Source organism: Grammomys surdaster, unplaced genomic scaffold (assembly GCF_004785775.1).
Source record: "Grammomys surdaster isolate TR1022 unplaced genomic scaffold, NIH_TR_1.0 198, whole genome shotgun sequence".
In the NCBI taxonomy this organism is placed as follows: Eukaryota; Metazoa; Chordata; class Mammalia; order Rodentia; family Muridae; genus Grammomys; species Grammomys surdaster.
In genome coordinates, this window is record NW_021604643.1 from 1,633,769 (window position 1) to 1,645,389 (window position 11,621).

Sequence of the window (11,621 nt, forward strand, 5' to 3'; positions counted from 1 at the left end):
CCTGAGCTGGAGAGCCAAGAAGCACTTCCTGGGTGGCCATTTTCAGAAAGGACTCCAATCATAGACTGAGTCCCCATCCATTTCTATATTCATGCCTCCTTTCTATACCCTCTGAGGTCCTGACTTCAACAAACCCTGGGAAAACCGGCACCAAAGAAAACTCAGAAACTCAGATGAACATCTCCAAGACTACCCCAGTCCTCACTATTAGGAAGATGATTTGAACCGGGCAGCCCAACACTCAAGATGCCCACATGCTAAAACGGGGGGGTGGACAGCTCATGCAAAAGAAGTCACTAAGTCACTATCCAAAGCAGTTCAGGTTTATTCTCTACACATAAGGAAGCAGCACATGGGGGTTACTCCTCTGGGAGCCCCTTCCTCAATTCCACACAAAATTCCAGAGAATTTAGCTGCAAGAGATGGAGAAAATGATCCTATAGCTCAGCTGCAAGAAAGGGGAAGAGGAGAACAATAGCTCCTGCTTCCTCACTTGCGTTGAGTTCATTCGAATGCTGTCGTCCAAAGCTTCTTACCATTTGCACCAAAATCTAGATGCCAGCAACTGATGGCATCACCACACTCCCAGCATCCTTGTTCCTACCCAATAAATCATGTGCCAAACTGAAACAACAGGTTCCTCCCTGAGGATCTCGCAATTCTACTGCTAGGGGGAAATGTCAGTATTGTTATGGAGGTCATTTTAATAGCAGGAAACCTTGCTAGTGTCAGGAGATTTGTTTTGTTTTTGCATGTGCTATTCACAAAGGAACAAGCATTGGGGAAGTATATCTTCCATTTCATAACTGTGACAATACACACTTTTACATTTCTATCTATCTTATTTCTTCCTACCTTACTGTCATTGTTTAGATATTGAATGTCCCCTATAGGTCCATATATTAACATATATTAAGGATGTGGTCCCCAGTTCGGCACTATGGAGCCTTTAGAGCATGGGGCCTAGAAAGAGGCCTTAGGTCATTGGTGAACATGACTCTGAAGGAAATACTGGGACCTATACCCTTCCTCTTTCTCCTCCTCTCTTTTGCCTGCTTGGGGTTGAATTGCTGTCTCACATTCCCAACATAGTATACTGCTGTGCCACCATCACTAAAGCCGTTAATACTGTGAACCAAGAATAAACCTTTTGTACTTTTAAGTTGATTGTCTCAGGTATCAAAGTGGCAGAAAGCTGGACAACATAGAGGTTTCACCACTGTGATAAAAACCAACACACTCTCTAACTTCTCCTTAATTTTTCCCCTTAATGTGAAATGTTAATGAGTGAACTTCTGGCTGGCAACAATAGGGATTTGTTTCTATGATACGGAAGAGACAACCGTGCGTGTCTCAGACTTCAAGTGACTAAAAAGAATGGTAAACACACTGCTGTTTTTTGCTCTTCTCTCCGTCCCAGCTGTAAAGTTCGGGAGGATGTCCAAGAAGCAGCGGGACAGCCTGTACGCTGAGGTGCAGAAGCATCAGCAGAGGCTGCAGGAGCAGCGGCAGCAGCAGAGCGGGGAGGCGGAGGCCCTCGCCAGGGTGTACAGCAGCAGCATTAGCAACGGCCTCAGCAACCTGAACACCGAGACCGGCGGCACATACGCCAACGGGCACGTCATTGACCTGCCCAAGTCCGAAGGTTATTACAACATAGATTCCGGTCAGCCATCTCCCGATCAGTCAGGACTGGATATGACTGGAATCAAACAGATAAAGCAAGAACCTATCTATGACCTCACATCCGTACCCAACTTGTTTACCTATAGCTCTTTCAACAACGGGCAGTTAGCTCCTGGGATAACAATGTCTGAGATCGGTAAGTCCTAGTCTTCTCCAAGTTTTATTTCTGGAATTTCTCCATTGAGGGTGGTGCCTCAGTCCTATTTAGGGAAGTCATTTTCACAGCCCTAAATTAAACTGCATGCATACCTGGTTTCTACTGAGAAGATAACATTGGTTTAAAATATACTCTCACAATTATCCCTATCCCTTTGCCCCGTAAAAGTTATCATGAGTGAAGGAAGACAGAGGGAATTGAAAGATGCTATCTACTAGGGATGAATGGATGCTGTTGGGTGAATGTGGATTCTTACTGAAGGAAAAATGTTGATGGGAACAAGTCTTAGCTGTCCAAAGTAATGTTATTGAAAGGGAAGTGGATACACTATAGAGTAATACAATCAATGGTTCTCAAAGATTGCTGGGACAACACCATAAGAGCAAGTACTCTAGTTTCCCTCTATGTAATGGTGCTGCAGGCAGGCCAGAACATAGCTATGGATTGGGGGAATTTAAATTCAAAAATCTGACAAGCGGGAGATTCTCTGGGGAGAATACTCACACACAAGTACCTGAGTTTAATTCTCAGAATCCATGTTTTTAAAAGCATGGTATCCCACATATACTCTCAATACTAAGGAGGTAGACACAGGCAGACCCCTAGACTTGTTGGTCAACCAGCCTAGACTGTTTGATCTCCGAGAGAGAGAGAGAGAGAGAGAGAGAGAGAGAGAGAGAGAGAGAGAGAGAGAGAGAGAGAATGAATCTCAAAGTAACAAAGTAGACAGGTCCTGAAAAACCAACGTTATCTCACATACATGTATATACATACATATGCAGGAATACACATATGTGCATGTGCACACACACATTCTATATGGGATTCTGAATCACAGCAACAAAGACTATGGTCTTTATAATACAGAGTAACAAGTTAGTCAAGGACATTTTCCATTATAATGGCTTTTGACTTCTTAGCGTACGGTGTCAGGGGTACCCCATCTCAGGCTAGCCCTCTTCTGACTTTGTAATTTGTTTTGTCATTTTAACTCAACAGTCTAGGGAATGCTTACTTGGTTGATCTAATGAACTGCCACAAAATAACAACAGTATCTTAATGTATTTTCCCTCCCTGAGAGCAGAGTTCCATGCCTACCTCACCATGGAAAAGCTAGATCAAAACCAGAAGTGACTGCTTTCAGGCTAAGGAGCAGGCAACCAGAGTTCTAATCCTGACTCTATAGTTTACAATGTTAAGTAGCACAAGTCCTTTGACCCCAGATCTCTAATCTTTGGAAGGAATAAAGCATACTTTGGGGTCACAGAGATCTCATAAAAAAAGACAACACCAGACAAGTGCCCTACTAAGTCTCTGCTACAGTTATTTTTATAAGCCCTGTGCTTAGTTACCTTCAAATAAGTGCCAGGAGCCCACGAGTGTTTTCATTTTACTTGTGCTAAACATATAATGAAATGTTGGCTGTTCTAGGGGGTTATAACATGCATTTGAGGAAGAATTAATGTCACAGAATGATAAACCTGAGATGTTACGTTGTTGTTTCAGTGTTTTCTCCTGTGGTAGAAAATTAAGCTGTTGATGTCCCAACCAAGAAACACCAATAGTTGGATGCGGACTCATCCACTAAATTTCTGTCCTTATTACAATGAAAATACTTCGTAAGCACTTCATTTTCAAAAAAAAGTCTTAAAAGAAAAAAATCCAGTTTTACTGCAAAAACAGAAACCCAAAGGCAATCCACTGATTCTCAAGAAACCTGTGGTGACTTCATGATAGAACTCAGGATCCACTTCAGGAAGTCTAATTCCAGAGTTTTGTGGCTCACCTGTTTACCTGCTACTTATTCATTCACAGCTCCTGGAGATGGCCTTTGTATTCAAGGGCCTCTAATCTTTTAAAAAGGTGTGTCAAAACAAAATAACATACTATCTAATATCCAAGTTCTTGGTGAAGTATTGGTTTAGACCATATTTAAATCCCAGTGGAATAAAATCTTGGGATTACTAAACAATCTTTGGCCTCACACATAAAAAAGAAGCTCTTATGCTTTATTTATGACTTATCATCAATAGAAATTAGGATAAGCATAATACAGCCAAAACCATTGGCTGTGAGATCCTATGGATCATCGCATTCCCTTTCTAGCCCTCAGGCTATTTTTCCTGCGAGCTAAGAGAAGTGAACTGGATTATCTCATGTTTTATCATGGCTTCCTGTGGAGGCACTGACACCCAAAGAGAACTTTTCATAATTATTTCAAGACATCAGTAATCTTTACAGATCTCTCCATGTGCTCTAAATTTTCATCAGTCTTTAAGAGTGAAATTAGAATTGTCCTGTGAGCACTCTCAAATGTAACAGACTCTTAAACCTGAAGAGTGGCTCTGTTCAGATTTCGCTAAAACAGCAATGCCACCTAGTGGACACAAACCCATTCCACTTAGTGTGTGTGATTACAAGACCACAGTAGGGTGGTGAATGCCTTCCTTGTCTTAATAAGCTATCAAAAACTTGCCATTCATGTCACTAAAACACTAAGTCCATAGCAGCATCATTATGGGAGAAGGGGACAGAGAGTGCTCATGGTCTCTGGTTCACAGTCAAGCTGCAATCTTTTATCTTGGGCAAGTTACCTGACATCCAAGTCTCAGCTCTCAACCTGGACCAGTAACAGTCATTGTGCTTATGCTTATATACTGTGTAAGGGGATAACTGAGTTGATACTTATAACTTCTCAATATACATTACTTTCCATGCCTAAGAAATCACTATAACAATGTGATTGACATTGTAATTATTACATAATTAGATCCCTAGCTATTTCTGACAGTATTATTTCTGACCTTTTATTAAGTTTCATCATACTAAATGATACTCTACTTTTTAATTTTTATAGCACTCTTGTAAATAATTGTATGCCCATTTTACAGAAAAAATATTGAGGCTTAGTGGTCACAGTCTTGGTGAAACTAAGGAACAAATTTGAGCCCAGATCTAAGAAATCAAAAGCCATTCATTTTAGACATATTTTCTACTGGCAAATATTGATAACACTCAGAAACTCATTGTCATTACTACCGAAAAGTATGTTTGGCCCTTGGTGCCTGTCATCGTTCTAGGTGACACTAAATAAAATTCACAGAATTTTCTGTGAACATTTTGTCTTGATTTAATCCATTAGGCATCTGAACCACTTTTTTGCTGGTATGCGGTCATTAAAAAAATTCCTGTACAGACAAAAGAGAAAATCTGGGCTTAGCCACATTTTAAATAATGAATTCAAGACTCTGGCACACTAAGAAATTTGTGAGCTCCACATTTGGCTACTGATTCTGACTGTTCCCTCTGGTTTCTGAGAGGGTAAAGGACATACAGTCCTGCCACCAGGCTGAGATCAGTCCTGAGGAGATCTTTCTTTTAAAGCAAGATTTAGATTAGCCTGTGTTCAACAAGTCCTCGGAGCTTTGAAATATTTAATTAAAATTAATTTGCAAACTGTAACATAACAGTCTAGACAACTATGTATAAATCACCAAGACAATTATGTAAGTGTTAACAAAGTCAGGAATAAGCCCAAACCATGTCCATCCTTCTCCGGGGAGCCAAGAGAACCCGCGTGTCCTGGGATAAGGATCCCGGTGCTAATACTTTCTGTTTAGAGGAAAATGTTAAAATCTTTCACATGTTTCAGTCAGCAAGAGGCTCACCTCCTGCTTCAGATCAACAGTGAGGAAGCCTCTAGATGAGGTTAAGAGTGAGAAATGGGAGTTTGTTCCCTAAGGCACAGAGTTAGTTAACCAGCAAAGACTAACTCTAACTTAAGCAACTTGATTTACTACTATAGACTTCCATGCACACTTTGAAGGATCTCTTTTTGCAATATTCCGGTCACTAGTAATAAGCAAAATGTGGTTTCTACCCTTGCCATCTAAGTGACATGTGTCAAAAGAAATAATTGCAATTCAGAATAGAATAGACCGGCTATCAGCAGTAATGCACCAGCCTAGCATGCATAAGACCCTTAGATCAATCCCCAGCATGCTAAACTAAGTAAATTAATTTTTAAAACTGTCGTAGAACCTAAGTCCTAGGTGATCCTCGACGTGAAGGTGTGGGAGATGGCGAGCATCAGTTACTCAGACCTCTTCTTATCAGAAAACTTTTTGATTCCCAGAATCTTGAGGCTGGAAAGCAAAACACAGTTAAGAGAACAGAAACAACAAAGAATATTTCAGAACTATATCCCTGGGCTTTTCAGAATCCCAAGAGAAAAAGAAGTCATGAAATAAGAAGAAGCTGAAAGTCAACCGCAAATTAATATTTAGGCCTCAGTATTGACAGGGCTTGGCTGGAAATTTACTTCGAGCTAGCATGATGGATGTGTTATGTCTCTGGGAATAAAATTTTGCGTGGTTGGTGATAGAGAAGAGAAGCTAGGCAAAGGATTCTCAGCAAGTGAGCAGAAAAGAAAATGGAACCACTGGCTTTTGCTTCCCACCAGAGCTCTCTGATACTCTGGGGATGCTGCAAGATTTTATCTCAATAAAGCTTACTTAAGCCAAAAGGTGACTGACAAGGGATCTAGAAGGTTCCAGACAAGACAGTTCAAACAGCCAGACAATATTTTTTAAACAGTAGAGAAAATTAATGTATACACATGCATATATATGTGAATACATATGTATATATACATCCTTAAATTAGCTGTAATGCTATGCGGGATAGTGTGCCTTCCACACTGGGTCTTCCATACTGGGTCTTCCCTCCAGATACAGACAAGGGAATGTGAGCTCACTGGTCTCATTGTCTCCACATAGTGTTAACATGGATTTATTCTCATATTCCTTTTGTGTGCTATTCGTGGAGTCTGGAGTTTAAAGTAACAAACACAGAAATAACCCTCATTTTAGATGTGTCTATTACATAACTGAGTATGATATGAATAGTAAGAGGGGGCTACATGAGGAGATTGACATACAAGTGACCTAGTCTCAGTAACGTACAGCTTTATACTGTTAAGGCTACAGAGTCACTCAAAGGTTTTACTGGGGGTGCTTTAGTTTGCAAATTTTTCTGTAAGTTTCAAATGTTGACTTTAAGAATTAAGTAGATACTGTGGACTCAAAGCAGACCTTTTGAATGGTATAGCCTTTTCTAGGTAAGTATTTTATAGCTGCTGTTATTTAACTTCCTGTGGGAGTGTGATGCAGAGAACACAAGCTACAGCTCCTGAAGTGTCTTTGTCCTCTAACAGCATCTGCACAAATATAACCAACACTCAGTTTAGAGTAGCAGTCTAGTAGGTCATTAACACAAGTAAAATACTAAATTTATCGGAGAAAGTATTCAAATGATCTGCAGGAAGGAAACTACAATTGGCTATGGTTAAGCCTTTCTTATCCTGCGGGAAGACATTTTGTAAATGTCCCATAACCCCCTCCCCCACACTCACTCCAGCCACAGACTCTGCGGGCATTTAGAGAAAGTACTCAGATTTGCAATCACAGGACAGACACTCTTCTATCTGTGTTGGCTTGTTCCAAATGTTCCTCTTATTGCAGCTCAGTCTCCTCATCTGAAAAGTAAGGCAACTAAAGAAAACGACCTCAAAAGGTCATGGTTTTTTTCCCTTTCCAGAGAGCTTTGACAATGCACACAGTCAACCTTCGTTTCAACCACTGCAACAGGAAAAGCACAGGAGAGTGGCAAAGAGGGACTTCTGAGCCACTGTGCACTCTGTAGCAGTGCTGAATAGCATGGCTGCAGCAATAGCCAGCAAGCTCCTCCTCAGAGCCCAGGAAACCTTTTTCTGGGCTTCCACTTGGTGGCCTGACTGTTACCAAAACAAAGCCAAGCACCACTTACTTCTCTCCATATACTATCCCCTCCCCCCCAAAAAAAACATATGACTAAGTAAATAATAACAAAAAAGTCAGGAGCAAAAGGAGACATCTGAGGAAGTAGGTGGTGTGGCCAGTTCCAATACCTTCATGCTTACACACAATGTAAGTATCCAGTGAACAGCTATGTAACGGTAGCTTCAAGGAAAAACCCACCTGTCCTCACTGGCCCACTCCAGGAGGGTCGCTTCCAACGCTCTCTTGAAGAAAAAGTATACATGATCATGAAATAAAAAAAAAAAATCTTCTCTTGACTACTGAGGAAAGCCACCCAAGCCAATGGAAAGAGACATACGATACTTTAACATCACTCTGTTCTTTCATCACTCACAGATTATCTCCTAACATCTGCTCGGTTCAAGCATTCTATCTTCTATTCAAAGAAAGAATATGAACTGACCTAATCAACCTGATTTGCCACATACTCTTGAGCTGACTGTGATTAGAATTGATTCTAACTGGTGTGTGGTCATGAATTATTTCAGATGATGTTTCAGACACAGGACTCTATAGCTGTTCTTAATGATCAGTCAAACCTGCCTTTATAGATATCCTTTAATAAATCCTCCCCTGAATGCTACTAATATTATCTAGTGGTGATGCGAGGTTACCTGCCACCACACGTAGGGGCATGATTTCGCATAATCCGGAAAGTACACAAAGCACTTTGAGAGTAGGAAGGCTCTAAGCAAATATTAAGGTTCCTCTATACTACAATCAATGCAAACATGCATGCTCAGTTCAAGTGCTTATGAACATACACATCTATTTACAGTATAGAAATGTTCATACCACTCTTAATACAGCTTTTCAAACATGCTACCATTCACTAGAGTAAGGAAATCTTCTAACATACCTTTTCAATTTTGAGTTGAAACTGTGAAAAATTGATCTTTGGTGGAATTCCCCTAGAGATACTATTTTAGGATTAATTCTTGACTCAGGATTCAAAACTTCATAAGAAGATTCTAAAATCTCCTGGCAAGGGGGGTAGGGAGCATCAAAGCTGTTGGAAAGGCAATTCTGCTTTATACACTCAATTTCAAAAGACATCATAGATGTGAAATGTTCCACAGTAAGGAAAGGGAGTGATTTCAGGAAGGTCTTCTTTGGTTTATAGAAAGGGATGCTAGGACCTACAAGGCGACGTTTAACATGGATTTTGTTGACAGTACCACCCAGAATTGTGATTCCAAGCACTGTGCTGCAGTAAGCCACATTTACACCTTACTCCAAGCCTTGACCTTGGTTCTATCACTTGTTGCAAAGGCACACATTTTGCTCTGTTTTCAATTATCCATTTTTTTGAATGAGCTAGTTGGGTTAAAATACTAAAATGCCCATAGAACCAAGAAATGTCTATTGATCATCAGATTAATGGAGATCAGAACACTTTGGGACCGCTAGCCTAGCCCATGGCCATCTACCAACTAGAAGAGGTTTTACTTTTGTGATAGTTAACATACAAAGAAACCTGTAGAATTGGAAAATGTTTAATTTTTAATTTTCTTTCTTTAATTTGGGGTATAACCTTTCTTTTGATGGCATGTTCTTAATACTAAGGAGGAAAAAAATTGTTATTTAAACTTGAACCCTGGTGAGGCCTAGAAAGACCTATTCTGCACATAAGAAATCGTTAGATTGCTTTGTAAGCAGGTTGTTCAAACATTTTGGGTAGTTTTGTTCTGGACTCCTTAAGAAGCACTATTTTAAACCAGCTAATTAAATAAATTACTTAAACAATCAAGATACTTTATTGAGATTTGTGTTAAGTATTTGAAAATATAAATGTGATCTCCAAAGGTTACCTCTAAATTGTTTTTTTCCAAAGGTCAGAAATGTATTGACTACACTTCCAAAACTGCAGTGAGAAAGGGAGGGGGGTTGCTTCCATCTAAATTAACAATCAATCCACGTGTCAACAAAATTCAGATAATAAACATCAATCCTGGTGGTGGCCCTAAGCAATTTTTATAATTAGATTCCATCATCTGTGATCCTCTAACCGTCCTCTGGGCAGGATGGGGAGGTGCAGTTCTTAAAGGGGAATAAGGAAGGATTCTGTCCGGCCTTGTACTCCATTGTCTGTGTCTGTCATGTTAGAATTCCCTGTGCCTTTAAAGCTAGGATCTGTACTGTCTTTAGCTCTGTAGGATGTGTCTTGCATGAGTCAAACAGAACAAAATGTGCCAGGGAGCCTCTCAGATTTAAGTTACTCAATGCCAAAGACAGTGTCACTGTGGCTAAACTTTCCTACGGATGGGTCCAGGACAGTAAGAGATTCATTGACTTTCTCAAAAGCATAAACCCGAAGTTGCAAAGGGCTTGTATTCGACTTCCCCATCTTCAAATACAGCTCCCACAATGCTGGATACTGTAGGACACTTAAACACTCCCATCTCTCCCCATTGTTCTGTGGAGGAGGTCTTTTACTTTGAAAGTTAATTTTGAAATGGAATGTTTTCATAATAGATTCTTTCTCAATGTTGCCAACCAGTTTCAAGAAGGAAAACTTGAATTTCCCAAAAATTACACATGCACTGTTGAAATAAAACAAAGGATGTATGATCCAAAACAGCTTTCAACCAACCAACAATGAGAAAGCATCCTCTTAGGTAGTTAATTTGTTTTTGCTGGTTTTTTTTTTTAATCAGTACAGCTTAAATACAGATGCTTATATGTTCTCTTTTGATTCCTCTAAATTTCTCCCCTTCTCACCTTCTGCCAAAATGCTGTTATATGTGGTATGGTTTTTCTGAATATAAAGAAAATATTAAGAATTCTAATTCTCTCCACTCATCCTTTGCCACATGTCATCAATACCTACATTAATTTGATTTATTCTATTTTCACTCTTTCATATTTGTGTTTTGTCATGCTTACAGCACTTCATAACTAAACTATAAACTACAGACTATAAAATAATATAACTTTGTATTTTGTTAACATATTATTTTCTAAAACCTCTATGAGCATCTTTTGGTGCTGGTCTACATAGAGTAAAAAAGAAATCAATTTTGCTACTCTCTGATATGAGCTGACAATAGAACTCTCATGAAAAGCAAACTCAAAGCTCTTCTGACTCATTGGGGAGAGCGATGACTGCCAGACAATGGACTGAGCCAATAAACAACACATAGGTTATTGTTGCCAGCAATTCCCACTGACAAGAATACAAACCATAAATGCTAAAGCTGCTATTTCTTTAAAGGCAAATGGTTCACTAATACATTGACCATGTAGGGTTCAGGGTTACTGATGGTTTAATTCCATTCATGCTAAAGGTCATGCATTACACCTAGAAATTCAAAGTATCAGAAAGGTCTTAACTGACATAGTCTCTTCTGACACAATTGTTGATAGAAACCACTGCTCTATTAAACTACAGAAAGGTATAGAGTTACATTAAACTACAGAAATGTATAAAGTGTGATTCAGTGGCAAAAAGCAAAATGTGCATTTGGTTAAGTGCTTTGCCTTTCAGCCAGCTGGCTTAATATATTACAGTGTGTTATAATATAGTTGCTGCCTCAAAGTATGGAGCCTGGCAAACCTTGATATGATAAAACCTAACACAGTGGCTTAAACCTGCTGTCAGAAAGTCCGTGGAGATAGACTGACATTAATTCAAAGCGAATCCCCTAAGCACTCCACATTCACACGAGGAATGTAAACTAACAGATTTCTCGGCCCTTCTCTAGATCCTCAAGGCAAGTGGCAATTTAAAAATCCACTAATCATTTTGATTGAGGCTAACATATAGTATTTTAGGAAAATATTTCCAAACATTTTTTAAAAGAAAAAAAATCTCTTATAAAAGTTCACCAAGCGAGGCCAGCCTGGTCTACAGAGTGAGTTCCAGGACAGCCCGGGCTATACAGAGAAACCCTGTCTCGAAAAACCAAAAAAAAAAAAAA

General features: G+C 39.6%; 1 protein-coding gene across 1 annotated transcript in view; it reads left to right on the forward strand.

The window, feature by feature from the left end:
• Rorb (RAR related orphan receptor B) overlaps nt 1–11,621 on the forward strand; it is a 176,427-nt gene that overhangs the window by 133,691 nt on the left and 31,115 nt on the right. The window contains exon 4 of the mRNA XM_028770130.1: nt 1,421–1,822. Coding sequence (XP_028625963.1) covers nt 1,421–1,822 — 402 coding nt within the window. The remainder of the gene's footprint in view (nt 1–1,420; nt 1,823–11,621) is intronic.